The sequence below is a fragment of the Talpa occidentalis genome, unplaced genomic scaffold (genome assembly GCF_014898055.3).
Source record: "Talpa occidentalis isolate TD23 unplaced genomic scaffold, MPIMG_talOcc4v2.1 talOcc4.5, whole genome shotgun sequence".
NCBI lineage: Eukaryota > Metazoa > Chordata > Mammalia > Eulipotyphla > Talpidae > Talpa > Talpa occidentalis.
In genome coordinates, this window is record NW_023604861.1 from 139,437,450 (window position 1) to 139,464,978 (window position 27,529).

Below are 27,529 nucleotides of genomic sequence, written 5' to 3' on the forward strand. Positions count from 1 at the left end.
TACTCCAGGTGCCGCCATCAGGCATGCATTCAGGACAAGGATCCGTCATCTATCCTGATGGCGGGAGGGCAGAAAAGCCTGATATTTTCTTTACCCTACAGCTCTGCAGGACGGGGGAGGCGGGTCCTGCCTCCAGGAAGTGGCCGCCCAACGACCAGACGCGGCCCCCTCCCCTATGCCCCTTCCAGGTGTCATTGCCGCTGCCTCCTCGCCTGCCCCCCGCCGGTCTCCTCCAGGTGCCCTCCCAGCAGAACCACCACCCCGTGCGTCCCCCACTCCCTCTGGGGGCCCCGCTCAGGGCCAGGCTTGGCGTGTGGGGTGTAGCCCTTGGCCGAGACCCCTTCGGCGTGGAGGGGGGTGCGGTGTGTGCCGACGCCGGGGGCAGCGGGTCCCTCCAGCCACAGCATGCCTGACCTGGAGAGGTTCTGCTGCGGGAGATACCAGAGAGGGACCCTCCGTGTTTCACTCAGACGCGGAAGATAAAGAAATAAAACCAACAAACTCGTAGACTCTAAGAACAAAATGGCGACCAACAGGCGGCGGAAGGGGGCGGAACCGGCCCCAGCGAGCGCGGGCAGGAAGTGGCCTCCTGGGGCCGGGCGCGGGCATGGTGGAAGGACAGCTGAGACCTGAGACACGGACGGAACCCGAGCAGCCTCCACAGCATGCGAGAGGAAAGCAGAGGCCTGTGCCGGAGGCCAGCAGCCGCGGGGGTGGAGCCCGGGAAGGAAGAGGACTCTCGGGCAGAGGCCTGTTTGGGGCTCCGCGGGGGCACTGCCAGGCGTGGGCAGTGAGGGTTCCCCGTGGAACTCTGTGGGTTCCACGTGGCCACCTGGGCAGTGGCGGTCTCTGAGAAGGCCGGGCGGGAGAGCCCCGGAGGATGGCCGAGGCCACCCAGCGTTCACTGACCTGCAAGCCCTTTGTGCGGTGAGCAGGCGGGTGCAGGACACCGGCCAGCACAGTCCCGCTGCAGGGGGTTGGCGGGACAGAGGGAGGGTCTGGGCAAGTGGTTAGATGAGGGGAATCCCCGGGAGAGGCTGCCCCGCAGGCCGGCAGCAGGAATCTGGACTCTGTCATCCGAGGGCGCGGCCAGCGAGGACTCACCAGGCTGGGCTTCAGGGCCTCCAGAGCGCGGTGCACGCGGGGGTGGCAGCAGGAGCAGGTGCCCTTGTCTGGAGGGGGTGACCCTCTCAGGAGAGGCTCGGTTTCACCTTTGCCCTTAAGCTGAGGGGTGAGGTGCATCTTGGGGCAGCCATCCCTCCGCTGGACTCAGTGACCAACCCTTTGCTGGACTCTGCTGTGCCCGGCACCACCCCACGTGTGCTGAGCGGCTGCAATGGAACCCCAGGGTCTGAAGAGCAGTGTCCGACGCTCAGGGCGCCCCTCTGGGGTGGCGGTGGCAGGTGCTGGACGGGAGGTGGCAGGTGCTGGGCGAGAGGTGGCCCTCGCTGGGGTCCCCGGAGGAAGGGCTGGGGCAGCCCGGCCAGGGTTGATGGGAGCGAGGATCAAAAGGCCTGAATCACAGGAGGTTTGGGGTGAGGACGGGCCAGTTTCCAGCAGCCGTCCTGCCCACGTGGGTGGTGCCGTGTGGAGACTCGCATGTGCGATTCCAAGAGGAAGAGGGTGCTCGGGCAGAGGGCTGTTTGGGGCTCTGCGGGGCACTGCCGGGTGTGGGCCGTGAGGGGGAGCGGTGGCCCCGGGGGCTCTGCGGGCTCCACGTGGCCACCTGGGCTGTGGCGGTCTCCGAGCAGGCCCGGCTGTGGGGGCTGACCCTCGAGAGGTGCGGGGTGCGTGCGGGCTGCCCTGGCAAGGCAAGGGCCTGGCACCCCGGTGGAGCCGCCCTGGGCCCCTCCAGGTGCCCGCTCTGCACATGCCTGGACACACGGTGGACACGCGAGGGTCTGGACAGACGGGGCTGTGTCTGAAGCTGGCACTCAGTGGTCACCTGGGGCGACAAACAGGACTGGGGCCGCCATGAAACGCGGGCAGTGAGGACCAGCGGGCTCCTGCCTTCGCGCCTCAGGAGGGAACCCCAGGGGGCGCGTCCTGGCGCCTGGTCTCCTCGTGCCCAGGGCGCCCCTCCGGCTTCACAGCTGGCTCTGGCGAGTCCCGCCGCCGGGCGAGGGGCGGGCGAGGCCTCCTTGGGGCTCACGGCAGGGCGGGGCCGGCAGACCCTGCGGGCGGGGGGCCGGCAGGCCTCGGGGTTCGGGCGGGCGTCCCGCTCCACGGTCGGTCGCGCCCAGAGCTGCGCGGGCCGGCGGCGGCCCGAAGCGTTTCACGGCCCGCGAGCCCGTCACACCGCGGCGGGCCGGGCGGGCGCCCAGACCCCCGGCCCGCGGGCGGAGCCGGCGCCCGCCTCCCCTCCCCGGCGCCTGGGGCGCCCGCCGCGAGGGCCGCGGGGCGGGGCCGCGCGCATGTGCACAGCTGGCGCCCGCCCCGCCCCCCGCGCACAGCTGGGCCGGCCGGGCCGCGGGCCGCGCAGTCGGGAGCCGCCAGGGACGCGCCGCCCGCTCGTCCGCCGCCGCCCGGCCATGGCCGCGCGCCCCGCCCGCCCGGCCCGCCCGGCCCGCGGGCTGCTGGCGCTCGCGCTGTGCTGCGCGTGGGGGGCGCTGGCCGCGGCGACCCCGCGCGCGGGCCCCGGCTGCCCGAGCCGCTGCCTGTGCTTCCGCACGACGGTGCGCTGCATGCATCTGCTGCTGGAGGCCGTGCCCGCCGTGGCGCCGCCCACGTCCATCCTGTGAGCGCGGGCCGGCCGGCCGGGGGCGCGGGGGGCGGGGCGGCGGGGCCGGGCCGGGGGGCCGGGGCGCGGGGGGCCGGGGCCGGGCGGGGCGGGCCGGGCCGCGCGCGGGCCCTTTGTCCTCGCCGGGCGGGGGCGGACCGCGCGCTGCGCCGCCTCGAGCCGCCTTTGTTCGGCCCGGCCGGGACGTCGGGAGCGGCGGGAGCCCCGCGCGCCCTGGGGCTGCCCCTGCGGCGCGCCCCGCCCTCCCCCTCCCCCGCCCCCCGCGGCCCCCCGGGGCCCGCGTCCAGCAGCCGCGGGGGCGTCGGGGGCGCGCGGCTGCCGGCCCTCTCCGCCGGGGCGGGCCTGCGGGCGGGCTCTGGCGCGGGTCTCCACTTCGGGGCGGCGCGGCCGCGGCCTAGCGGCGCCCCCGGGCCTCCCCGCCTCTGCGCCCCAGCCCGGCGCGGGGCGCGCGCTCCTCCGGCCGGGGCACCCGAGGCTCGGGCGGCCCGGCCCCTGCGCGCGCGGGCGCTCCGGGACGCCCCAGGAGCTTCACCCCCTTGGCCGGCGCCGTGGCCGTGGCCGGCGGCCGCGCAGGAAGTGGGCGGCGGCCGAGACAAAGCGCGGCGCGACCCCCCCGGGCGGGCGTCGGGGCGCGCGGGGCCCGCCCCGCCCCTGCGCCCGCCCCGGGCCAGGGACCCCGTCAGCAGAGCCGGGGCCTCCGGACGGGGTCCCCGCGTTCCTCGTGGCCCCTGAGGCCGCCGGCGTCTGGGTGCGGGGCCTGCGTGGGGCGCGACCCCGAGCAGGAGGCGCCTCTGCCGGTGCCAGGAGGGCCCGCGGCCCGGGAGGACGCGTCTGCGGGGCCCTGCTGGCCGGGGCGAGGGGCGAGGGCAGGTGGACGCCGCGGGCCACCGCCGACGCCGACTCCGCGCGGACCAGCGCCTGCGCCCCCCGGGCCGCGGCCCTCGCAAGCCCCAGGCCCTTCCCTGGGGCCTTGGCAGCCGGAGGGGCTGGTGGGCAGCACGGGAGAAAGGGGGGACACGCCGGCGGCCCTCAGGCCAGCGGCCGCTGGGGTCCCCCGCCCCTGAAGGCCGGGGCGCGGCTGCTGGGGCTGCTCGGGAGATGAAGTCACTTCATGAACCCGCGTGCGGCTGCCTCTCGCTTTTGGCTTTGCTCCAGGCCTCGGCGCTCTTGTCCCGCTGTTTTCTGATTTTTAAAGGGAAGTGTTTGGTAGAAGTTGGGGACACACAGGCATGAGGACCTGACCCCAAGGTCAGCAGCCAACCGACACCTCAGCGCTTGGTTTCCCGAGCCTCCCCCAGATCCAGGGACGCTGGGCACGCAGCCCCCCACCCACACGAGCCCTGGGGTAGGGGGCGGGCGAGGCCCCAGCCCATCCGAGGCGGCCTCTGCAGCAGAGCCTGGTGCTGCCACGCCTGGCCTGGGCGCGGGTCCCGGGCATCAGGGTGCACTCCACTCCCGCCAGCACCTCCCAGCGCCTCCCAGCGCCCGCGCCTCTGACGGGCTCGTGTGACCTTCAGGCCTCTGTGACCTTCAGGCCCTGACCTGAGCCTGCAGTTGGAGAGGGGCCGTTCTGGGTTTGCCCCTGAGCCTTCGCGCTGCCCCCACGCCCCTTCCCTCCCAGCCCCCTTCCCTGTGGCCCCACCTCAGGGTGTGGACTTGGCGGCCGCAGTCCGGCCACTCCACGTTGGTCCGGCCCTGGAGCCCAGGTCACGTGGCCTGGGGGGAGGGGCAGTGTGTCTCCGAGGCCCTGCTCACTCCGAGGGGCAGGCCTAGCCGCCGACAGCCGTCCCCCTCCCCTGCCCTGAGTGTGGACCGGCCCAGGCTCCGGTGCCCCGTGGACGGCTCGTCCTGTCCTGGGTGCCTCTGCGGTCTGGGCATTCGAGCCCGTGGAGCGCGCCTGCCCCGGCACTGGGCTGATGGGCCAGACCCCCTTCCTGTGCCCCACCACCCCACTGGGCACCCTGAAACGGCAGGGCCAGTGTCAGGTCACAGCTTCCAGGCTTCCTGGGCACCACTGCCCACCACAGCCTCCCGCTCACTCACAGCTTCCCCCAAAGCCCTCAGAGGGGCCCAGCGGCACCCCCTTTCCCCGCAGCCTCCTTCTGCAGGGATGGTGAGGGCTCCTGGCAGCTAGACTGGCCAAGGACTCAGCCAACCTCTGGGATTGGGCGCTGGCCCCTGCAGCCCGCCCCCCCCCCCCAGAGAGTGGCTCCCTCCTGCCGGCTCTGACCAGGCCCAAGCGCCTCGTGGTCTGATGCCACGCCCTGACTCAGTTTTCCTGCTGGGTGGTGGCTGCAGCTCCCTGTCGAGCAGGAGGGGAGCAGGGAGGGCCTCTCGGCGGCGGCGTGTGCTCTGGGAGTTGTGCTGAGGGGGCCTCCATCAAACGGTGGCCGCCACAGGACCTTCTGGTGAGGACGGTCTGGGGTTCAGCCACTCTGGAGCCCCACCCCTCGGGACAGACACGGTCAGCCCCACTGCCCAGGGCTGCTGCCCACCCCCGCCTCCTTGGCACCCAGAGAAAGGGTGCAGGGGCCCCAGAGGACCTCGCCCGGCTGAGGATAAGCCCCTCCTGCCTGGCCTGGCCCCGGACGGGGGCATCTTGTTCTGCTCTGAGGGCTCAGGATCCCCAGCAGCAACCCCCCCTCACCCGCCGCCAAGCGTGGGCCTGCTGAGTCACTGCCTGTTTGCGTCCACCTGAAGAGCTGGGCCTGAGTCCAGCAGTGCCGTCTGAGCAGCCCTCAGCGCACAAGCTCTCCCCGCTGACCTTTGTCCCAGGAATTTCCACTTACGAGAAAAACCTTCTCGAGACACGGCTGGCCTTGAAAAGATGCTTGCACGTAACACGTCCGCTTTGGTAAAGCCGACAATTTGCCCACCCCGTGACACCACCTCCACCCTCAGGGTATGACCCTCCCCTGTGATCTCCTCCCTGGCGGTCCTCCCTGGTGATGCTCCTGGAGGTCCCCCTCCCTGGTGATGCTCCTGGAGGTCCCCCTCCCTGGTGATGCTCCTGGACGTCCCCCTCCCTGGTGAGGCTCCTGGAGGTCCCCCTCCCTGGTGATGCTCCTGGACATCCCCCTCCCTGGTGAGGCTCCTGGAGGTCCCCCTTCCCGGTGATGCTCCTGGAGGTCCCCCCTCCCTGGTGATGCTCCTGGAGGTCCCCCTTCCCCGGTGATGCTCCTGGAGGTCCCCCTCCCTGGTGAGGCTCCTGGAGGTCCCCCCTCCCTGGCGATGCTCCTGGTGGTCCTCCCTCCCTGGTGTCCTCCCTCCTGCTGGCCCCCGTGCAGGTGAGGGCCTGTGTCCAGAGGGCTCCCGGGCCTGCTCCCTGTGCTGTGGTCTGGGTGCTGGGCGGGATGGAGGAGCACTCGCCGCTGGGCTCTGGAGGGTGGGCGGGTATGGCTCGAGTTCTCCGTGCGGTTGGTGGTGCTTCCTGGTCAGGCGCCTGGCTGGCCTGGGCCTGTGTCCCCTTTGTTGGTGCTGCGACCGCCAAGGCAGCTGGGGGTGCTCCCTGAGCACCGCCCCGCTCTCAGCCTCGGGTCTGTGTGGCCCAACCCCCTGTGTCGCTGGCACTGAGGTGCGTGTCCTCAGCCTGCCTGTAGGGTTGGCTGGCTGGCCCGTCCCTGTCGACACTGCCCCCCACGTCCATGACTTCCCCTCCATTGCCCTCTGCACTGTGGGTTTCTGCTCTGCGCCTGCTCCCCTTCCTCCCCTTCGCATTTCATTTCCTCTGCTGGCCTGCTGCCCATGGGCGGTGACCAGGCTGGTGTGGCCAGTCTGAGCGTGGTCAGTCTGAGCATGGCCAGGCCGAGTGCCCGCAGCCAGGATTCTCTTTTCCCTGGTGCCTTAGGGCCGTCGAGTCCGCAGACCCCAGCGTCCTCTGGTCTCAGGCTGCTGCCTGGCCGCGTATTTTGTAAACAGTTGTCTCTGGACTCCAGCAGCTTCCTGGGGGAGCAGGTCTGGTCTCTCTTCCTACTTGTCCAAGCATCTACTCCTTCTTTCGGTCATTTTAAGACGTTCTTTAGGTTCTTGTCAACAAAGTGTGGTGAAAGTAGCAAGACGAGAGTGAGGTGCTGACAGCCACGCACCCCGATGGGGGGCATCGCCCAGCTCGGGCCAGGGCTGCCAGGGTGTCGGGTCCGGCCTGGCACAGGGCCCGGCCAGTAGAGGGGACTATGGGTGTCTTCCTCGCCCCTCAGCTCTGGCCACGCTGCGAGCTGCCCTGCGTCCAGCCCTGCCCACCAAGCTCTTTGCTCCGGCCGCTGCACAGGTCATTGCTGGGTGGATGCTGGTCCCACACTCCACCTGGCTGCAGGGGCCTGGCGAGTGTCGTCCAGGTGCCCAGAAGGGGATGTGACGGCAGCAGCAGCCTGCTCCCCCCTGGGTGCTGTGCCCCCCAGCCTCCCCCTGGCTCGGCACCCCGCCCCGCTCACACTAGCCGTCCACCGAGTTGGCGGCATGTGCCTGGGCCACGGGCCCCGGTTACGCGGAAACACCCGCTGTGGCCACGAGGAGGTTGGAGTGTCCTGGCGGGCTGTCGGGGCGCCCTCCACGGGCGGCTGGGCAGGCGTCTGCAGTGGCAGGTCAGGAGCCGTCCCAGCGCGACTGGTATCACAGGGTCCTGGTGACCCTGGGGAGAAAGGGTGCGTGGGGGATTGGGGGGAGGGAGGAGGGGCCCTTACTGCTGGTTGGACGGTCGGTTCCTGGAAACTGGGAATTGGCACTTCTGACGCCCGGCCTGGACGGCCCTGCGGCCTGCCCGCCTGTGCCGCGCCTGCCCGACCTGCCTTCCTGGGTCTCCAGGCGGGGGGCCCGCAGGGCCGCCTGCAAGGTCTTTGGAAATCCACCTCTGCCTGGGGGCCCTGTGTGGGCGCGGCCAGAAGCACAGCTGCGGGAGTCGGCCGGCCGGAACAGCCGCTGCCCCCACAGCCTTACGCCAGCCTCCCTGTTTTTGTTTTACAGCATTAAAAATAGTTTTTATGCCAGTCGTACATGTGCACGCAAGAAAAATGTGAAAACACAGATAGACATAACAAAACAAATGACGCATTTCCCAAGCACTCCAGGAAACCGTTAGCGTGTGACACACACTCGCGCATGTGCAGACACACACAGACACACGGACACGTGCACATGCAGACACACACACTTGCACCGTCGCGGGGGTCTCTGTGTCTGTCTCCGTGTCCTGTTGACCGTCTGTCTGTGCGTCATCCATCCGTCTGCCCCACCCCCCGCCTGCTCCCTGGCTTGTCCCCGCCTGGCCGGCTGACCTGTGCCTTCTTCTCTGCAGGGATCTTCGCTTCAACAGGATCCGAGAGCTCCATCCCGGGGCCTTCCAGAAGCTGAGGAGCCTGAACACGCTGTGAGTCGGTCGTTGAGGGCAGCGCAGAGAGCACATCGTGGGCGGGGCCCAGCCCGAGGGTGCGGCCTGTGGCCAGGGCCTGGCTGGGCGGGCAGGTCCATCAGGAGTGTCCTAGCTGCTGGCTTAGCCCCTGACCCCTCACCCCTCGGGTCAGGCCAGCCAGCAGCCACGTGGCCCTCTGCTTCCCGGGCACCCAGCCTGTCCCTTCTGTTAGGCTGCGAGTGTCCTGGTGCCTGCGCTGGCCTCTGCTGGACTCGGGCCTGCGGCTTCCCCGGCACCCCCAGGATAGCACTGTGGGGTGGGGAGACCCCCTTGGGCACAAACCCAGAACCAGCTGTGAGGCCTATGGCGCCCCCACTAGGGCCGCAGTCTTGCCCCCTAGCTCACCGCCTGGACCTTCGCCCGCAGGCTTCTCAACAACAACCAGATCAAGAGCATACCCAGCGGGGCCTTCGAGGACTTAGAGAACCTGAAATACCTGTAAGTTCACGACCCGCCTTGCACCCCAAAGCTCATGTTGTCTGGCTGGCCCCGACCACGCCCTGAGTTCCCCAGTGGCCGTTCGCTTTCCCAGGGTGAGTGAGGAGGCTGGGAGCTGGCCGGCGCAGCAGACGTCCGAGCCCGGAGGGGCGTGTGGGCGCCTGGCTGCTGACCCCGTCTCCCGCGCGCATGTGCGTGTGATTTTCTTACCTTTAAAAATGGTTTTCGGTGGGGCCGTCGCCGTTCAAACCCCTGCTTGTTGAAGTCAGCTCTGCAGCTTAGGAAACGGCCGTGCTGCGGGGTGTCCGGCGCTCAGCTCGCCCGCCCGAGGCCGGGACCCCAAGGGGTAGGGGTCGCGTCGCCTGGACCCCTCTCTGCCCCATCCCCGCCGCCGTGCTGGGGCTGATGTCAAGGCTCCCGTGACAGCCGATGTCGGGCCCGAGCTTCTCACCGCAGTGACTTCAACCCGGTTACGAAGCTCCGTCTCCCCAGTGGAGACATTCGAGGCGTGACCGTAACTTCTCCGCGATTTCCGCGTGGCTGAGCGCTGATTCTGTCATCGCTCATTTTGGAAATGAGACGCGGGTCGTCCACATACCCTTTGGGCTGCTGTTCCTTTCCTCTTTTTCCTGGAGTCCGCGCGTTCCGGAGCGGGGCCTGGGGGCAGGCTCGGTGGCTGAGGGGCGACTTACCCGTGACTCAGCACACGGCTGGCAGGGAGGGCTTTGGGTGCTCCTAGGGGGGGGTCTCTGCTGGGTCAGGCTGCGAGAGTCCAAGTTGGCTGCCTCCTCCGCCAAAGCCCATCCTGCTGCCTGGGGGTGGGCGGCAGCTGGGAGGACGTGGGTCGCGGCGGCGCCCTGGCCCCAGCCACTGATGCGGCCCCCCAGACACCCCACTCCCACGCGGAGCCTTGCGCTCGCCCCAGCCGCGGGCCGGCCGGAGCTGCGGTGACGCAGCTGCCCCTGCTGAGCCTCGGCTGGGCGCTCCTGACGATGCCCTGACTCCTGTGCTGGCCGGAGCGTGTGCTCCGACGGCCAGCTCGGCGCGGTCCAGGCTCCTGTCCTGGCAGCAGAGGCCGTCCCTGCGGTGCCTCAGGCGCTAGGGCGCGGGTCTCCCAGTCCGGGCCCGGGGCGGGGCTGTGGCCGCACGGACCTCCCTGCACAGAGCCTGTGCTGGCCCGCTGCTGCTCAGGCTTCCAAGATAAGGGCCTGCTGGTGCAGTCAGTGGGCACCCGCTGCGCAGCCCCCTCTGGCCACGTCCTCTGGGCTGCAGGCGCCTGACGGCCCCTGGGCGCTCTGTGCCCTGCAGGGAGAGCTTCATCCGGCTCCTCCGAGACAGCCAGGCGGCGAGTGGGCGGCCGGGTCACTGACGCGGGGAGGCTCCGCTGAGGACGTCTCTTCTGGCTCATCTTGGGCAGCTGGGCCCCCAGGAGGGCACAGAAACCCGCCTGCAGGGAGGGGGAGCAATGGGGAGGGGGCAGGGACCCAGCTCCCTCGTGCAGCGCCATGGACAGGGTGCGTTTGGCGGGAGCTGCGGGGCGTGAGTGCTGGCTGCAATCAGGGCGCCGCCCGTCCCCATGTCTCCCATCTGGGCTGGAAGCCCCTGATCCAGAGCCGCGCCCAGGCCCAGCTGCTGCAGAGCCCACCGGTGCTGGCCGTGGCCGAGTGCCACCCAACCAGCTGTGGACACTGAAACTGGCATTTCATGTAATTTTCACGTAATTTCCTTTGAAATTGTCATCTGAAACGTAGGAGCGGGGTTCTGAGGGCGGCCCCCAGGCGTACCCCACCCGCCACGGCCCCACCCCGGCCCTGAGTGTGTCCTTGCAGCCCTGCCTGCCGCCAGCACTTGCTGGGGAGAGGGCTGTTTCCTCCTGCTCGGGCAGACGCTGGCGCACGCGACCGGCGGGGCGTCTGGGCAGTGGCCCGTGCCAGGCGCGTGAGGTCAGAGCCACCGCACGTTGGCTGTTCTCTCCGTGTTGCTCGTGCACTAACCCCCTGTTTCTTGTTTTCAGCTATTTGTACAAGAATGAGATCCAGTCAGTTGACAGGCAAGCGTTTAAGGGACTTGCCTCCCTAGAACAACTGTAAGTGCCCTTCTCTGCTCTCTGCCTCGGGGTCTTGGCCGCTCCGCCTCCGCGGCCGCCGGGCATGCATGGTGCGCGAGCTGCGGGCGCCGGGTGTGCATGGGGGCTCGGCCGCCTGGGCTCCGGCCGCCCCACCCTTGCCACGCACAGACCAGGAGCCTCGGCCTGCCGGGGGACGCAAGCTCGCAGGCCTGGGCTGGGCCTGGGGGGCCGATGGGCCGGGCTGCCCGCCAGAACCCCCGTGCCCCCAGAGTGCTCTCTCCACACTGACATCCGTACTTGGAGGGAATGCGGCCTCCTCACGCATTTCCAGGCATCATGAGACGTGGTTCCCGCTACGTCCTCCGCTGAGGTCGGCGCGTCCGTCTTAAGCAGGATTCCCCGGAAGAGGGTTTCCCTGGCTTGTTCCTCCTTTCACGGAGGAGCCAGCGGTTCCCTCAGGTAGGGCCCCGGGCCCCCTGCTGCAGCTGCCCAGGCCCCGTACTGCCACTGGCTGGGACCTGCCCACAGAGGCGGGCAGAGCTGGGGGCGGCGTGGCCATGGCCAAGGAGGGCGGCCCTGGGCAGGCCATAGGTGCAGTCTGAGGGTCCCTTGGATGCCCAGGGCCTGAGAGCCTGCAGGAGGAGGGAGCACTGGCGTCCTGCACTCGTGAAGGGGCGGCGAGCGGAGTGCCCCACTCGTGGTCATGGGGTGTGAGCAGCATGGGGCCAGCTGCAGCGGGCACGGGGTGTGTGCAGGGAGGAGGAGGCTGAGCCTGATGGGCCTGGCATCTCCGGCGCTGCCCCACGGTGAGCGGGTCCCGGCCAGGCGAGGGGCTTCGGGCCGCAGCTCTGTGAATGTGGGTGGTGGCAGTGGGGACAGTGCCCCACCCTCTGGCAGCTGAGCCCTGGTGGTGCTGGCCTGTGGGCTGGGCAGGGCTCAGTTGGCGCCTGCAGACGCTGACATGGGGTCAGGAGGGGCGCCTGGGTGGGCTGGCCTGGAGCACCCCGAGCTCAGGATGGGGGCCCCTGAACGCCCACAAACACACCAGTACCAGGGTGCCACACTGGATGAGGGGACCTTCCTGGCCTCCGTCTGCCCTAAGGAGGGTGGAGGTACTGCAGGCGGCCAGATCTCAGGCTCAGGGCCCAGTCCCGCCACCCCGTGTACCCTGCAGCACTGCAGTGTCCAGCGAGGGCCTCCGAGTGGGGCCACGCCCCTCTCCCTGCCCACCCATGGGTCTCGGAGTTGCACGGCCCGCCTGGCCCTGCGTGTCTGTCTGCAATCTGCTCTGTGGTGGCCTTTGGGGGCCCGCGGTCTTGGCACTGTGCCCCTGTCCTCGGCATCGCTGCGTGGTATCCGCTGGCCCTGCTCCACTCACCTGCTGAGTTGTTGAGGCCGGTCTCCTGGCGCCCCGGGGCCGCACTGGCCGGGGCAGCAGACTCTTGGCGTCTGGGAGCCAGTGCGAGTCTCTGAGTGGACAGTGAGTCCCGTGTGGGTTCCTGGGGGGGCCCTGGTGCCCCCAAGCCGGGCCTGGGCAAGCTCTCGTCCCCAGCGTCCTCCAGGACCTGACGCGGGGGCTGTCGGGGCGGCCGGCTGGAAGGTGACTGAGCTCGGCTCAAAGGGCAAACGCTGGTTTCCGAAGGGAGGGACGCAGCAATTGGGAAGACGAGAGGAAAGTTGAGCCGCAACGAGTGAAGACAGGAAGGAAGGCGACCCCTAACCGGGAGGGCAGGAAGTCTGGGGCTGCACAGCACCCAGGGCACCCAGACCATGTCCCGGCCCCCTGTGGGTCCCCAGCTGCACACATCAAAGGGCAGTGGCTGGGGGTCCGGTGCCGACATGTGTGCCTGGCCAGGCCCCGTGTCTCAGGGAAGGCCCACGTGGGTCTCCCAGTGTGAGGAGACGGGTGGGTGTGGCCCTCGCCGCTGGCACCACCACTCGCCAGTGCCACCTCTTGCGCACCTGTGTTTCCTCCATGAGGGAGGAGACTCCGGCTCTCTCCATACATGTTGAAGTGACGTAGAGACACATTGCCAGGAGCCTGGGCACGTGGGCAGTGGCCGGGTCCAGCTTGTGTTGCTTTTCCTCTGTTTGAAATTCTCTAGGTACCTGCACTTCAACCAGATAGAGACCTTGGATCCCGAGTCCTTCCAGCACCTGCCTAAGCTGGAGAGGCTGTAAGTGGCCCCGCCTGCCCCCAGTGGGGCGCCAGCCCCTGCCTCCCACCCCAGGGTGCCCCTCCCCTCCCTCTTTGTCCCCCTCCAAGGGTACCCCCTTCCCCCCAGGGCAGCCGCTCAGCACAGAGGGGTCTCCTCTTACTGTGGACATGGGGCAGAAGGAGGCCGAATCCAGCACTTTGCTGCTCCGTCACCTTGTGCTCAGACCACGGCGCGGAGACGCGTGGAGCAGTGGCCATGCGGGTGGCGTGGCCCGTTTGGGGCCCCAGAGTCTCCAAGGCCCATTGTGCTCCCCCAGGTTCCTGCATAACAACCGGATCACACACTTGGCCCCCGGGACGTTCAGTCACTTGGAGTCGATGAAAAGATTGTGAGTCTCCCCGGGTCGCGTGAGGGGTACAGAGGGCCCGCCCACCTGCACCCCGGGGTGTGGAGCAGACCCACATTAGAGCTTCCTTGGGGGCCCCTCCTACTGGGGTCCCACCCCGGCGCCCCACCCCAGCCGTCCCACCCCCGGGCCCCCTACGCCCTGGCCCCCTACGCCCTGGCCGGCTTCTCACTGGTTGCCCCGCAGGCGCCTGGACTCCAACGCGCTCCGCTGCGATTGCGAGATCCTGTGGCTGGCCGACCTGCTCAAGGCCTACGCGCAGTCGGGAACGCGCAGGCCGCCGCCACCTGCGAGCACCCCCGCCGCATCCAGGGCCGCTCCGTGGCCACCATTACCCCCGAAGAGCTGGACTGTGGTGAGTGGGCGCCCCGGCCACACCGTTAGCCCTGGAGCGTCTAGGAAGCTGCTGCTGGGCTTCAGGGTCCCTGAAAGCAGGACCCCCACCTCTCCCGGCCCCCAAGCCCCTCTGTTTCGGGGGCTGAAACCCTCCCGTGGGGGCGGGGCCGGCAGGGCGGGGCTCCTGTGGATATGGCCCTTTCTGTTCCACTCCTCAGAGGTCCAATTAGTGACTAGGTCCTCGTGATCAGAGTTTTTGGACAGTGACCTGGCTGTCCCCAGGGCTCACTGGTCACCTGGAGTGCTCCGGCCCCTGTGGATACGCACACCTGGACAGCACCCGTGGTTGTGCGGATGAAGCTGCTAGCGAAAGGCAGCAGGGGATGGACCCAGGCTGGGAGGCCCTCCCTGACCCAGGACGGGGACACAGGGGTGCTGCTGTCAGGGAGGCCAGAGCTAGGGTCACTGTTCTGCTGACCCGCCCCTCCTCCTGGGTGGACGGCCAGGCCAGCCTCGTCAGCGGCAGCCAGCTGCTGGGTTCCAGGAGGTGCCCCGGGGCCTGGCTTCCTCGGGCCAGGCTTGCGCGGATTTTTCCTGGGCCCAGGGTTTGGTTTGGGTCTTTGCTTTGCTCGAAGCCTGAGACCCAGAACTTTTCCTTCTCTTGCTGGCACAGAAAGACCCCGGATCACCTCGGAGCCCCAGGACGCAGACGTCACCTTGGGAAACACCGTGTTCTTCACCTGCAGGGCCGAGGGCAACCCCAAGCCTGAGATCATCTGGCTCCGGAACAAGTGAGTGCGCTTGGCCCTGCGTCCCTTGCCTGCGCCACTCCCCTGCGCCTGTCCCCACCCCCTATCTCGCCCCCCTGCCCCCGCGGGCCCACACTGCACCCATTTCCCCCACACCGTGCCAGGTCCCAGCGGGCCGGCCTCACCCCCAGGGGCCTCCCTGGCCTTTAGCGCCAGCAGTGTGGGGGCGGTGTCGCTGGGGAGATGCGTTTCTCCCCCATTATCTGGAGTTAATTTGCCAAAATCAGTGGAATATGTTTCCTTGGAATATTTTCCACTGTTCATTTTCCCCTTGGAATCAGGATGGGACTTTAAAACCCGCACAGCCGGCGTGGAGCTGAGCGCCTGCCCGGGTGGGTGCGGCCCCAGCCCTCCGCGGACGCGGGGGTTGGGGTGCCAGGGAGGGCGGGCCAGCCGGTGACCAGCACACACTGTCCCCGCAGCAATGAGCTGAGCATGCGCTCGGACTCACGCCTCAACCTGCTGGGCGATGGCACCCTGATGATCCAGAACACGCGGGAGACTGACCAGGGCGTGTACCAGTGCATGGCCAAGAACGCGGCCGGGGAGGCCAAGACGCAGGAAGTGACCCTCAGGTACTTTGGGTCCCCAGGTAGGTGGCCAGTGTCTCCCTGCGCTCCTCCCCCGCCCCCTCCAGGTCCCCTGGGCAGGCCCAGAGCCGGCGGCCTGCGCTGCCAGAATCGTGCTGTTTCCTGGCCAGGCGCTGGCACGGTCAGCCGCTCACCCAGGATGGACACCCAGAGAGGCAGTCCCGGCGGGCATGCTGGGCACTCAGTGTCCAGAGGGCCGGTCTGCTCAGCAGCTGCCGGCTATGTGGGGATGCGGTCTGGCCTGCCAGGGGCTCTATGGGGGGGATCCGGATCCTGCATCCATAGGACACGTCCTCCCAGCCAGAAGCTATGGAGCCCGCTCTGCGCCGGGGTGCCCCGCACTTTCCTGGGGGGGGGCCCGGCACCGCCCCAGGGCCCCACCCTCCCTTAGCATCTCCCCCGGCCCCTGGCTGTGTGGATGGGCGCAGGGTGCCGGCTTATCCCTGCCCGGGCACTGTCGGCTCTGTCTCTGGAGCGACCACACGTCCGGGCCAAGCAGGAGGCACAGGCTGCACCGAGCCTCGGCTGGTTGCCCCAGGGCACAGGCCCTGCCGCAGCCCTTGTGGGCAAGCAGTTGGAATCCTACCCTCTGGGGCCCAGACCTCTGTCCCATGAGCTGGTGGCTCTCCCTGCTGGGGACCATGGATCCAGGAGGGCCAGGCTGGGGCTTGGTGCGGCCACAGGACCCAGGGACAGCATCTGGACACGGGGTCGGCTTCCCCTGCCTGTGGCCCTCGTTCTGCAGCAGCGGGGCTGAGCCTCCTTGCACGCACTCGGCCCTCCCCGCGGGCTGGCCCCGCTGGCTGCACACCTGCCGTGCATGGCCAAGAATGCGGCCAGGGAGGCCAAGATGCAGGAAGTGACCCTCAGGTACTTTGGGTCAGGCAGCTTTGGCCTTCACAGCCCTCGCCAGGGCACCCAGCCCGCAACGCTCGCGAATTCCCTTCTCGGTAGTTAACACTGCTCTGGCTGCCAGCGCTCCCGCCCTGGGCTTGGCAGACTCAGCCGGTGCTCCTTGTTTTCTGCCATTTTGCTCTGAGGCTTCCTGTGTACTGTAGAGTAAGTTCATTCCCTTGTCCTAGTTAGCCGCCACTTGCACGAGAGGCCTCGGACTTATTTAGGGCTGTTTATCCTGCTTTTTGTGGTTTTGGCCTGGTTTTGGAGTAACCATTCTTGCAGTTGTGGCCTGTCTCGCAAGGTGCACCTATGCTTACTCCCCAGTGGCGGTCCTAGGTGCTGTGGCTCGTCCGCAGGCCCCCGTGTGCCATCGCCTGCCCGCCCCCTAGTAGACGGCGCCTCCTCTCCTGCCACGGGCACCCCTCCCACCATAAAGCTGACCGCCCTGTCTCGGCCTCCCAGCGGCCTGCATCCCCACCCCCCGGGGCTGTCGGCTCTGCTCTCGATTTCCTTCAGCCTCACCTGTGCCAAATGAGGCCTAAAATGAGACTGACCCTCCCCTCTCAGCCGGACACTTGGGCGGGGCGGGCAGGGCTGGCTGCGGGCCTCTGCCCACCACCCTGCTTCCCTTCCGCCCAGCGCGGTTTTTGTCCAGACCCCGTGGGTGGCCCCACGCTTCAGTGTCTCCCAGGGAGCGGGTGAAAGCCCCGGGGTGCGGCCTACATTGCTCTCTGACCGCACGGCCCAAGACACCCCCCCACCCGGTCTCCCATGAGCGGCCGTGACGTGCTGACTACCAGGCTTGAGCTCAGCAGGCACAGAGACGTGGCGGGGTCTCTGAGTCTTCCTCTCCCACATACCCCGTTTCGTTCCCTCCGTCCCGAATCACTCGGCATTTTTCCCTCTTCCGCCCAGCAGATGGCGGCCGTGGCCTCTCGCTGGTCACTTCTCTCTCGTCACCCCTCGAGGGTTTTCCTTCTTTGATGCGGCTCAGAATCCGCTGTCCACAGGAGGCATCAGCTGTGTGACTCTGGGGTATTGGCCATCACAGGCCCGTTTGGCTTTATCCCGAGCCCCATGGGCCTCTGTCCTTGGAAGGACCCTATGGGTAGTGTGTATGTGAGCGTGTGCAGGCAGGAAGCCCCTGGAGGGTGTGTGTGTGTGAGGGTGTATGGGCAGGAAGCCCCTGGAGGGTGTGTGTGAGGGTGTGCAGGCAGGAAGCCCCTGGAGGGGGTGTGTGTGTGAGGGTGTGCGGGCAGGAGGCCCCTGGAGGGTGTGTGTGAGGGTGTGTGGGCAGGAGGCCCCTGGAGGGTGTGTGTGAGGGTGTGTGGGCAGGAGGCTCCTGGAGGGTGTGTGTGTGACGGTTTGTGGGCAGGTGGCCCCTGGAAGTGTGTATGTGCGTGCGTGTGTGTGAGGATGTGAGAGCAGGAGGCCCTAGAAAGTGTGAGGGTGTGTGGGCAGGAGGCCCTGGAGTGTGTGTGACGGTATGCGGGCAGGAAGCCCTAGAGGGTGTGAGGGTGTGCGGGTAGGAGGCCCTGGAGAGAGAGAGAGAGAGAGAGAGAGAGAGTGTGTGTGTGTGTGTGTGTGTATGTGTGAGTGTGTGTGAGGGTGTGCGGGCAGGAGGCCCTGGAGTGTGTGTGAGGGTGTGCGGGCAGGAAGCCCTAGAGGGTGTGAGAGTGTGCGGGTAGGAGGCCCTGGAGAGAGAGAGAGAGAGAGAGAGAGAAAGAGAGAGTGTGTGTGTGTGTGTGAGTGTGTGTGAGGGTGTGCGGGCAGGAGGCCCCACCAGATGGGCTGGGGCTCACCCACCTGCTCCGGCGCAGCTCGGCCAGCCTTTGTGATCCAGCCCCAGAACACGGAAGTGCTGGTGGGGGAGAGCGTCACACTGGAGTGCAGCGCCACCGGCCACCCCCCGCCGCACATCAGCTGGACGAGGGGTGACCGCACACCGCTGCCCGAGGACCCGCGGGTCAGTATCACACCGTCTGGTGGGCTGTACATCCAGGAGGTGGTGCAGGAGGACAGCGGCGAGTACACCTGCTTCGCCACCAACAGCGTGGACCGGGTGCAGGCCTCCGCCCTCATCATCGTGCAAGGTGAGGCCACCAGGCCTGGCCATGCTGGCCCTGGAGTGCGAGTCTCGCCCGTCCCTGCCCGGCCGGCTCTCGTCGACCCCGGCTGCATGGCTCCCAGCGCTGTCTTCAGCGGCTCCTGTTTCTCTCTCAAAGCACTTCCTCAGTTCACCGTGACCCCCCAGGACAGAGTTGTCATCGAGGGGCAGACGGTTGACTTCCAATGTGAGGCCAAGGGCTACCCACAGCCGGTCATCGCCTGGACCAAAGGAGGTGAGAGGCCAGGCTCGCCGCCATGGGGACTCAGGGCTGTCAGGGCCAGGCCTGGGCGAGGCTGCAGGAGGGCAGGCCCGGGCAGGCGGTGGCCACCACAGGCCACCTGGAGGCGGCAATGCCCAGCAGGGCACAAACGCGTCCCAGGGGGCCCCCACCCAAGCACTGGGCACTTCCGAAAGCTCAGAAACTCTGGGCAAGGCCTGAGGGATGGGGCATCGAGATGGCTACCTGCACTCCAGGTCGGAGCCCAGCCCGCCGTCCCATCCAGGACGCTGCTCCCCAGACACCAGCTAGAGGAGGGGCCGGGGTGGCTGCAGGCCATTGAGCAGGATGGCATCGAGGGCGTCCCTGTGACGAGTGTTTGCTGGCCGAGGGCAGCGCTGCCCAGCCTTAATGGGCCGCCTTGCAGGGAGCCAGCTCTCCGTGGACAGACGCCACCTGGTGCTGTCGTCCGGGACGCTGCGGATCTCGGACGTCCGTCTGCACGACCAGGGCCAATACGAGTGCCAGGCCGTCAATATCATCGGCTCCCAGAGGGTCGTGGCCCACCTGACGGTGCAGCCCAGAGGTGGGGACTGGCGGCCCGCGGGGCAGCAGGGGGCGGCAGGGGGCGGCGGGTGAGCTATGCTGGCCCTTCCTGGCCTGGCCGATCCAGGACAGGCTTCTGCGTCCCACGACCCCCGTGTGCCCTGCTTGCTTCCTGGGCTGGGACTGTTCACCGGTGCTGTCTGTGCCCACCTGTGCTAGTATGTGCCACCTGTGCCCATGTGTGCCAGTCTGTGGCAGTGTGCCCACCTGTGCCACTCTGTGCCCACCTAAGGCCACATGTGCCTTCTGTGCCAGGTTGAGCCAGCCTGTGCCACTCAGTGCCAGGCTCGCCAGGCCATACTAGGTTGTGCCCACATGTGCCAGGCTATGCCCACCTGTGCCAGTCCATGCCAGGCTGTGTCAGTAGGTGCCACCTGTGCCAGGCAGTGCCAGTATTGCCAGGCCATACCACTCCATGCCAGAGTGTACCCATCTGCCAGTACATGCAGGCTGTGCCATGACATACAGGCTGTGCCCACCTGTACCACTCCATGTCCACCTGTGCCCAAGTGTGCCAGTCTGTGCTGGGCTGTGCTAGGCCATACAAGGTTGTGCCTACCTGTGCCAGTCCATGCCAGGCAGTGCCACTCTGTGCCACTCTGCCAGGCCATGCCAGGTGGTGCCAGTCCATGCCCATCTGCCAGTCCACGCAGGCTGTGCCATGCCAGTCTGTGCTGGGCTGTGCCAGGCCATCCTAGGTTGTGCCCATCTGAGCCGTCCATGCCAAGCTTTGTCAGTCCATGCCAGTCATTGCTAGGCTGTGCCAGTCTGTGCCTACCCGTGCCACTCCATGCCTATCTGTGCCAGGCTGTGCCAGTTGATGCCTTCTGTGCCCACCTATGCCCGTCGGTGCCCACCTATGTTAGTCAGTGCCCACCTGTGCCAGGACATACCAGTCTGTGCCAGTCCATGCCAGTCGGTGCCCACCTGTGTCCACATCCCATGTGTTGGCAGTGCAGCTCCTCGGCCCCCCGTACGTGATGTCACTTACTGTTGGCAGCGCTGAGCCTGCTCTGCTCTGGCCGACGTGCCCGAGCAGCCTGGCTGCTGAAGCTTCTGCCGCGGCTTTCCTGGCGGCTCTGACAAAGCGCCCCATGGCCCCTGACCCTCCCGGCCCAGCGGGGAGGGCGAGCGCTGAGGGTGGCGAGAGGAAGGCTCGTCCATCCGGCGTGCTGACTGGCGTGCTGGCCCTGAGCCGGGCCCGGGTGCCGGCCCCTGCGCCGATGGGTTCGCAGGGCTGCCGGTGCATCAGGCTGTGGATGGCGGAGCCCGGGGGGCAGTGTCCCTGCTCCCTTGCCCCGTGTACCCCATGGGGGTCCCTGGCTGACCGTGCCCAAGGGCCCCGGGCCCTGGGGCTGCCCAGACGGGGCTCCCTGCTCTGAGCTCTGGCGCAGCTCCGGGCTTGCGGGGCCCCACGTTGACGGGCCGCACTCCTGCCTTCCAGTCACCCCGGTGTTCACCAGCACCCCGAGCGACGTGACGGTGGAGGTGGGCTCCAACACGCAGCTGCCCTGCAGCGCACAGGGCGAGCCTGAGCCGGCCATCACCTGGAACAAGGTACGCGGTGGTGCTGCGGTGTCCTGTCGCAGCCAGCAACAGCCGGCGGGTCCCGGCGGTCTTGGGCTGTGCTGACAAAGGGGATGTGGACACACAGGATGGTCCCGGAGCAGGCCCTGCTTGGCCTCTGCCACGCTCTTCCCTGCGGGCGGCTGCTGGCCGGGTGGCCACGCGGCAGGGGCCAGGAGGAGCCTGCGCACAGCCCAGCTCGCCCCCGCCCGGCCAAGGAGCCACGCTGCCGGCCTGCCTGCCGTGGCTCCAGCCGCCCAGGCCTCTGCTGGGCCTGGCGTCCACTGCTCAGTGTGCCCCCCCACACCCCATTCTGCACACAGTGGGGCTCCCCCTGCACTTCTCTCTGTTTTGCTCCAGGACGGGGTCCAGGTGACAGAAAGCGGGAAGTTTCACGTCAGCCCCGAGGGGTTTCTGACCATCAATGACGTGGGGACGGCGGATGCCGGCCGCTACGAGTGCGTGGCCCGGAGCACCATCGGGCAGGCGGCGGTCAGCGTGGTCCTCAGTGTGAACGGTGAGCTGCCGGAGCTGCCCGCCCAGGGCAGCAGCAGGGCCTGCAGGCCAGAGAGCCCGGGGTGGGGTGGGGGGCACCGGGCGCGGAGGCAGGGCCCTTGCAAAGACGCTCAGCCTGCGCTGCCGCCTCATGTTCCTAGGACGCACCTGCGTGTTGTTCTCTCTGGGGGCGCCCTCCGCCGGCGATCGCTGGCTGCTTTGGGGTCCCCCATTCGACCCCCTAGCTGTGATTTGGCCGCTGTGGGAGGCATGGCCGTTGCTGCACGGTCTGCCCAGCTGTGCTCTCCGCCCATGTGTTCTGGGGTGCTCAGGCCTGGCTGCGGTTGAACGTCCAAGCCCTCCCCGGCAAGCCGTCCCCCACCTCAGCAGTCCCAGGCCTGCCGACGGCCCTGCACTGCCTGCACCAGCCTGGAGCCCCTGCCCTTGGCATGCCCCTCTGCGGTAGACCCGAGGCTGCCCCCGTCTCCCGGGCACGACCCGCACCCCAACTCCGTGCCCAGCCCGCAGCCCCGCCTAGGCGTCATGCGGGATGCCACCTCTGGCCTTCCCGCCCAGTCTGCCTGCCCAGCCGGTGACCCCGGGGCCCTCGTGAGCCTGGCACTCGGGCGCCACCTGGCCACAGCCGGCACCACGCACGTGCTGATGACCGGCCCTGGGGCGTGAGCACGCTGCCTGCTCGATACTTGATTCCATGCTTGAGGAGTAGCGCTGCTGCAGCGTGATGAGTTGTGTGTGAGGCTGGGAGTCGCGTCCAGCCCGCAGCCTCAGCCCTGAAGTAGCCACTTGGCCGGATTAGAGGCTCTCGTTTGTTTTTTAACGTACACAGATACGTTTCCTGCGGCTGCTGCTTAGAGCAAAGTAAATCTAACTTAGAGCGTTGATGGTGATGAAATCTGGGCATCGTGAAGTCTTGTGAACAGCGGCGTCATTTGCCACCTCTGTGGCACAAATCACGAGGCTGGCACCGCTGGCCACTCCGGCCGTGTCTGAGCTATGGCATGTGTGTCCCTGGTGGGGGCAGGGGCCCAGGCCGAGGGGGTCCCCCACTGAGGCCACTGCAGTGTCAGGCCCACGGAAAGATCAGTGTTGAAGAGGAAGCCGTTCCCTGCCCTTGGGGGGTGACCGGTGATGCTGGTGGCCCGGCTGAGCTGCGTCGGGAGCTCACAGGCTGGGAAGGGTGAGGCCACTCGACGTGGCCGTAGCGTGTGCTTGGGGCGTGGCATGCGGGTCAGAGGGGCCCTAGGAGGGGGACAGAGGCTCCGGGGCACGGGTGAGGGTGCATGCGTGCGTGTGCATCACTGCGCAAGTGAGTGTGCACAAGGGTACCTTGTACTGGGAGCCTGCACACGAGGGTGTGTGAGCCTCACACGTGCAGACAGCGGAGGGTCAGGCCGCGGGTAGGCATGATGGTCCTGGGCATCCGAGGGCAACTGTAGCAAGGCCTGGGCGTGAGGCCCTGCAGCTCTGTCCGCAGGCGGCTGCTGCCCGGGCCTCGGGGCCGTCCTCGGCCAGGACAACGTCAGCGTTTCCTGCTCCTCTTGGGGTGTCAGGGGCCTCCAAACAAACGCATGGCTGATTCCCAGGCTGAAGCCGCTGAGACCAGCTTCCTGCAGATCTGGCGCGGGTCTGAAGCGCCGGCTCAAGGCAGCAGCAGCGTGGGCAGGGTCTGCCGGCCCCACCTGTGTCCCTGCTCCTGGGCCCTGAGGGTGACCGGGGCTCCTTGTCTCCTAGTCCCTGATGTCAGTCGGAACGGGGACCCCTTTGTGGCCACGTCCATCGTGGAGGCCATCGCGACTGTGGACAGAGCTATCAACTCGACCCGCTCGCACCTGTTTGACAGGTAAGGTGAGGGGACCCACCTGGGCGAGCCCCCGTCTCGTAGTCTTGACCCAGCGCGGCTGAAGAAAACCTTTAACTAAAATCCCTGACAACCGGGTCCAGTTTCCTGGGGTGGTGAGGAGGCTCCCCGCCCGCGGCGTGTGGCTGCTCACATGCGGGCCTGCGCTTGTTGCCGCGCGGCTCGGCAGCGGTACCCTGCCCGGTCTCAAGTCCCCGCTGACGCGACGGTGTCCGGGGCTGACTAACCGTCTGTGTTTAGTGTCTTTGCTCTCGCTTGCGTGTTGCCTGCCGCACGGAGGAGCCAGGTACAGTACTGCCCGCCCGGATTCAGTAGCAGCAGCGCCTGATGCGTGACCACGCCCTCGGGGGGGTGCCCGTGCTCAGCGCTGCCCCCTTGTGCCCCCGCAGCCGGCCACGCAGCCCCAATGACCTCTTGGCCCTGTTCCGGTACCCGCGGGACCCCTACACCGTGGAGCAGGCACGTGCCGGCGAGATCTTTGAGAGGACGCTGCAGCTGATCCAGGAGCACGTGCGGCATGGCCTCATGGTGGACCTGAACGGAACCGGTCAGTACCTGCCATCACCTGGGGGCCCAGTGGGGCAGGGCCACCCTGTTCCCTGATGCTGCCACTCCCTGTGGGCGGTGGCCCTGCTCTGTGCCCCCAGGGGGAGGTCGTGGGGGCCCCATCTGGGAAGCAGCGAGCATCCGTGCAGGGGCGCTGTTGGGTGTGGGTGGCCCTGCCCTGCTATGCCGGCTGGGACTCCCAGGGTGCAGGCTGGCCCTGGGGGTACTAGGTGCACAGTGGGGGTCCTGCTGACTGTGTGAAAGCTCCTTCTTAACAGGGCTCTTTATTTTTAATTTTTTGAAATATTTATTTATGCATACAAGAGTTGGCGTGCAGGTCAGAGGTGTGGGGGGTGAGAGGACTCCCCAGAGACAGAGTGGGGAGCAGAACAGGTGGATCCACTGAAATCCACTGCTGAGGGGAGCAGCGGGGAGACAGGAGAGGTCTGCTGCGCCCTGTGGGTAGCTACACAGTGCTGTGCTCAACCCCTTGCATCACCAGGGAGGCCCCACAGGGCTCTTTATTCAAGGTGTTGCACACGGCACACACCTGTGCACACACACCTGGCGTGGCTGCCAGGTGCAGGATGAGCCCCCGCCGGGTTTCAGCATCTGGTCTGTTTTCTGGCTCGAGCGTCTCCCGTCAGGACGCAGTTGTCATTGAGTCTTGCTCTCAGATCCTGGGTGTGAGGAGCAGAGGCAGGCGGGAGGTCGTGGTGGGGGGCTGAGTGGCCGCCCCTGCTCCAGCTGTCCCGCCCGAGCGCCCACTCTCCCCTGTGCCCCCGGATGGTGTGGCGGCGGGGGGGGGGTCCCGGGGCCGCAAGAGGCCGGTGTGCAGACCCCAGTCTCGGAGGAGCTGCCGCCAGCCTCTGTGGTCGGCGCTGGGCGTGGGGACTGGAGATGAGGCAGATGGGTCAAGGGACCCCGCTCACCCCAGCCCCTGAGAAGCCCCAGCCCGTCCCAGCCACGCCCTGTCTTGCAGGCTACCACTACAACGACCTGGTGTCCCCGCAGTACATAGGCCTGATCGCCAACCTGTCAGGCTGCACGGCCCACCGGCGTGTCAACAACTGCTCAGACATGTGCTTCCACCAGAAGTACCGCACGCACGACGGCACCTGCAACAACCTGCAGCACCCTATGTGGGGCGCCTCGCTCACCGCCTTCGAGCGTCTGCTCACCGCCGTGTACGAGAACGGCTTCAACACGCCGCGCGGCGTCAGCCCCGAGCGGCGCTACCATGGGCACCCGCTGCCCATGCCGCGCCTGGTCTCCACTGCGCTCATTGGCACCGAGGCCGTGACCCCCGACGCCCAGTTCACACACATGCTGATGCAGTGGGGCCAGTTCCTGGACCACGACCTGGACTCCACGGTGGCTGCCCTGAGCCAGGCCCGCTTCTCTGACGGCCAGCACTGCAGCTCCGTGTGCGGCAACGAGCCGCCCTGCTTCTCACTGGCCATCCCACCCAATGACCCACGCGTGCGGGGCGGCGCCCGCTGCATGTTCTTCGTGCGCTCCAGTCCTGTGTGTGGCAGCGGCATGACCTCACTGCTCATGAATGCTGTGCTGCCCCGCGAGCAGATCAACCAGCTCACCTCCTACATCGACGCCTCCAATGTGTATGGTAGCTCGGAGCACGAGGCCCGCCTGCTGCGGGACCTGGCCGGCCAGCGCGGGCTGCTGCGCCAGGGCGTCGTGCAGCGGTCCGGCAAGCCACTGCTGCCCTTCGCTGCGGGGCCGCCCACCGAGTGCATGCGGGACGAGAATGAGAGCCCCATCCCCTGCTTCCTGGCCGGTGACCACCGGGCCAACGAGCAGCTGGCGCTCACCAGCATGCACACGCTGTGGTTCCGCGAGCACAACCGCGTGGCGGCCGAGCTGCTGGCGCTGAACCCCCACTGGGATGGCGACACGTTGTACCATGAGGCCCGCAAGGTGGTGGGCGCCCAGATGCAGCACATCACCTACACACACTGGCTGCCCAAGGTGCTGGGCGAGGCGGGCATGCGCATGCTGGGCGCCTACCGTGGTTACCAGCCCGGCGTGAACGCCGGCATCTTCAATGCCTTCGCCACGGCCGCCTTCCGCTTCGGCCACACACTCATCAACCCCGTGCTGCAGCGGCTGGACGAGAACTTCCGGCCCATCCCGCAGGGCCACGTGCCGCTGCACAAGGCCTTCTTCTCACCCTTCCGCCTGGTGGGCGAGGGTGGCATCGACCCGCTGCTGCGTGGCCTATTCGGCGTGGCGGGCAAGATGCGGGTGCCCTCGCAGCTGCTCAACACCGAGCTGACCGAGCGCCTCTTCTCCATGGCGCACGCCGTGGCCCTAGACCTGGCGGCCATCAACATCCAGCGCGGCCGGGACCACGGCATCCCGCCCTACCACGACTTCCGCGTCTATTGCAACCTGTCCACTGCCCACTCCTTTGAAGACCTCAAGAACGAGATCAAGGACCCCGAGATCCGGGAGAAACTGAGGCGGTGAGTGGGGGCGGGCAGGGCGAGACGAGGGCCCTGGCGCATGGGCGGGCGGGGTGTGCGGGAGGCTGGGTGTGGGGGCCCAGCTGGGAAGTGGCGCTGGCAGAAGGTAGCTCCAGGCCAAGGCTTGAGCCCCTGCCCCCCTCTGCTCCCCTCTTCCCCGGGGCCATGCAACCTTTGCGGCTCCCCCTGCAGCCCCCACCCGGCTGGACTCAGAGTCACCAGGTGGGTGCGTGTTTTGTGCACGTGCGTGTACACAAAGTCAGGAAAACATCCCTAAAACAATGAACAGGCACTTTAAACAACGCCGGGCCATCTCCGCAGTGAGAGTCTAGACCGTGCGGGGTGACGCACCCCGCATGCCCACGGGCGCCCCGTGATGCGGCCTGTCTCACGCAGGCTGTACGGCTCCCCCCTGAACATCGACTTGTTCCCCGCCCTCATCGTGGAAGATCTGGTTCCCGGCAGCCGCCTGGGGCCCACCTTGATGTGTCTGCTGAGCACCCAGTTCAGGCGTCTGCGCGACGGGGACAGGTGAGCCCAGGGCCCTGGGGACCGGCGAGCACAGGAGTGCGGGCGTCAGGGGGCCACAGAGGGGCAGGTGCGCTCATAAGCGTTGGGGCTGCTGGGGGGGGGCGGGGCAGGTGAGGGAGGGCTGGGACATCGGAGGGCAGGTGACCTGGGGGCGCGGGGGGGACAGGAGAGCTGGGGGCGCCGGGGGACAGGTGAGCTGGAGGTACCGGGAAAGGAGCTGTCATTGAGCTGGCCCTGGGCACTTGAGGGGCAGGAGCAGTGGGGGCTGTGTGTCCACAGTTGCTTGAAAACAGCCTGGTCCCCAGAGTCCCCAGGGCCCCAGGATGTCCTGGCTGAGCCACCTGCTGTCGGTGCTGTCAGCTCTGACCCCTGCCTGATGGGAGGGTTTGAGGGTGCGTTCTGCCTCCAAGCGGAGCAGTCAGCCCGAGGCGGTGGAGCAGCTGGACCCTCTCAGGGTGCTTAGCTTAGTGGGACCTTCCTTCTGGCCTGAGGTACTGGACCAGCCATGACCAGGCCGCCCCGCCGCAGCCCAGTGTCGGAGCCCCTTGGCAGGCCTCAGACCACGGCAGTGGGGCCCCCAGACCGGGTCAGCAGTCACCCCCAAACTGGGGCAGCAGGGATCCCCCACACCATGGTACCAGGGCCCGGGCTTAGGCCTCTGAAGCCACCCCCTCTCTCTCTCCACTCTGTGGCAGGCTGTGGTATGAGAACCCAGGGGTCTTCTCCCCGGCCCAGCTGACGCAGATCCGGCAGGCGTCCCTGGCCCGCATCCTGTGCGACAACTCGGACAACATCACGCGGGTGCAGCGCGACGTCTTCCGCGTGGCCGAGTTCCCCCACGGCTACAGCAGCTGCGATGAGATCCCCCGTGTGGACCTGCGGGTGTGGCAGGACTGCTGTGAAGGTGCGCCCCGCGCCAGGTGCCGCTCGGCCCCCTCCCCGCCCTCGGCCCCCGCTCGGCCCCCCTCACTGGGCTTTGCCCTCCTGGCTCACTGCCAGATTTGGTAAACGCTAAAGCACTTGAAGGTGTCTTGGTAAAGGGAGAATGGAAGCAGAATAGCTCTGAGGGGTTGCTAAATCATGGCATATTAAGGTACCTCAGAACTTCAGGATGTTCAGGCCTTGATCGTGAGGGCCCTGGGACCCTGCGACCCGTGCGCTGTGCAGTCTCGTGCCTACTGGAGCACTCAGTAAAGGGCAGGAGTCGGAACTGTCACAAGACGCTCCCAGCTTCTCTTTGCGACTC

General features: G+C 67.7%; 1 protein-coding gene across 1 annotated transcript in view; it reads left to right on the forward strand.

Moving 5' to 3' along the window:
- Positions 1-2,531: 2,531 nt before the first annotated feature.
- PXDN (peroxidasin) overlaps positions 2,532-27,529 on the forward strand; it is a 30,050-nt gene continuing 5,052 nt past the window's right edge. Inside the window, 20 exon segments of the mRNA XM_037526910.2 lie at positions 2,532-2,737; positions 8,031-8,102; positions 8,511-8,582; positions 10,597-10,668; positions 12,756-12,827; positions 13,126-13,197; positions 13,402-13,475; positions 13,478-13,570; positions 14,225-14,342; positions 14,783-14,952; positions 17,668-17,940; positions 18,073-18,189; positions 18,602-18,760; positions 20,225-20,337; positions 20,707-20,863; positions 22,594-22,702; positions 23,110-23,267; positions 24,249-25,752; positions 26,149-26,283; positions 26,979-27,187. Of these exon segments, the coding sequence (XP_037382807.1) occupies positions 2,532-2,737; positions 8,031-8,102; positions 8,511-8,582; positions 10,597-10,668; positions 12,756-12,827; positions 13,126-13,197; positions 13,402-13,475; positions 13,478-13,570; positions 14,225-14,342; positions 14,783-14,952; positions 17,668-17,940; positions 18,073-18,189; positions 18,602-18,760; positions 20,225-20,337; positions 20,707-20,863; positions 22,594-22,702; positions 23,110-23,267; positions 24,249-25,752; positions 26,149-26,283; positions 26,979-27,187 (3,955 nt within the window).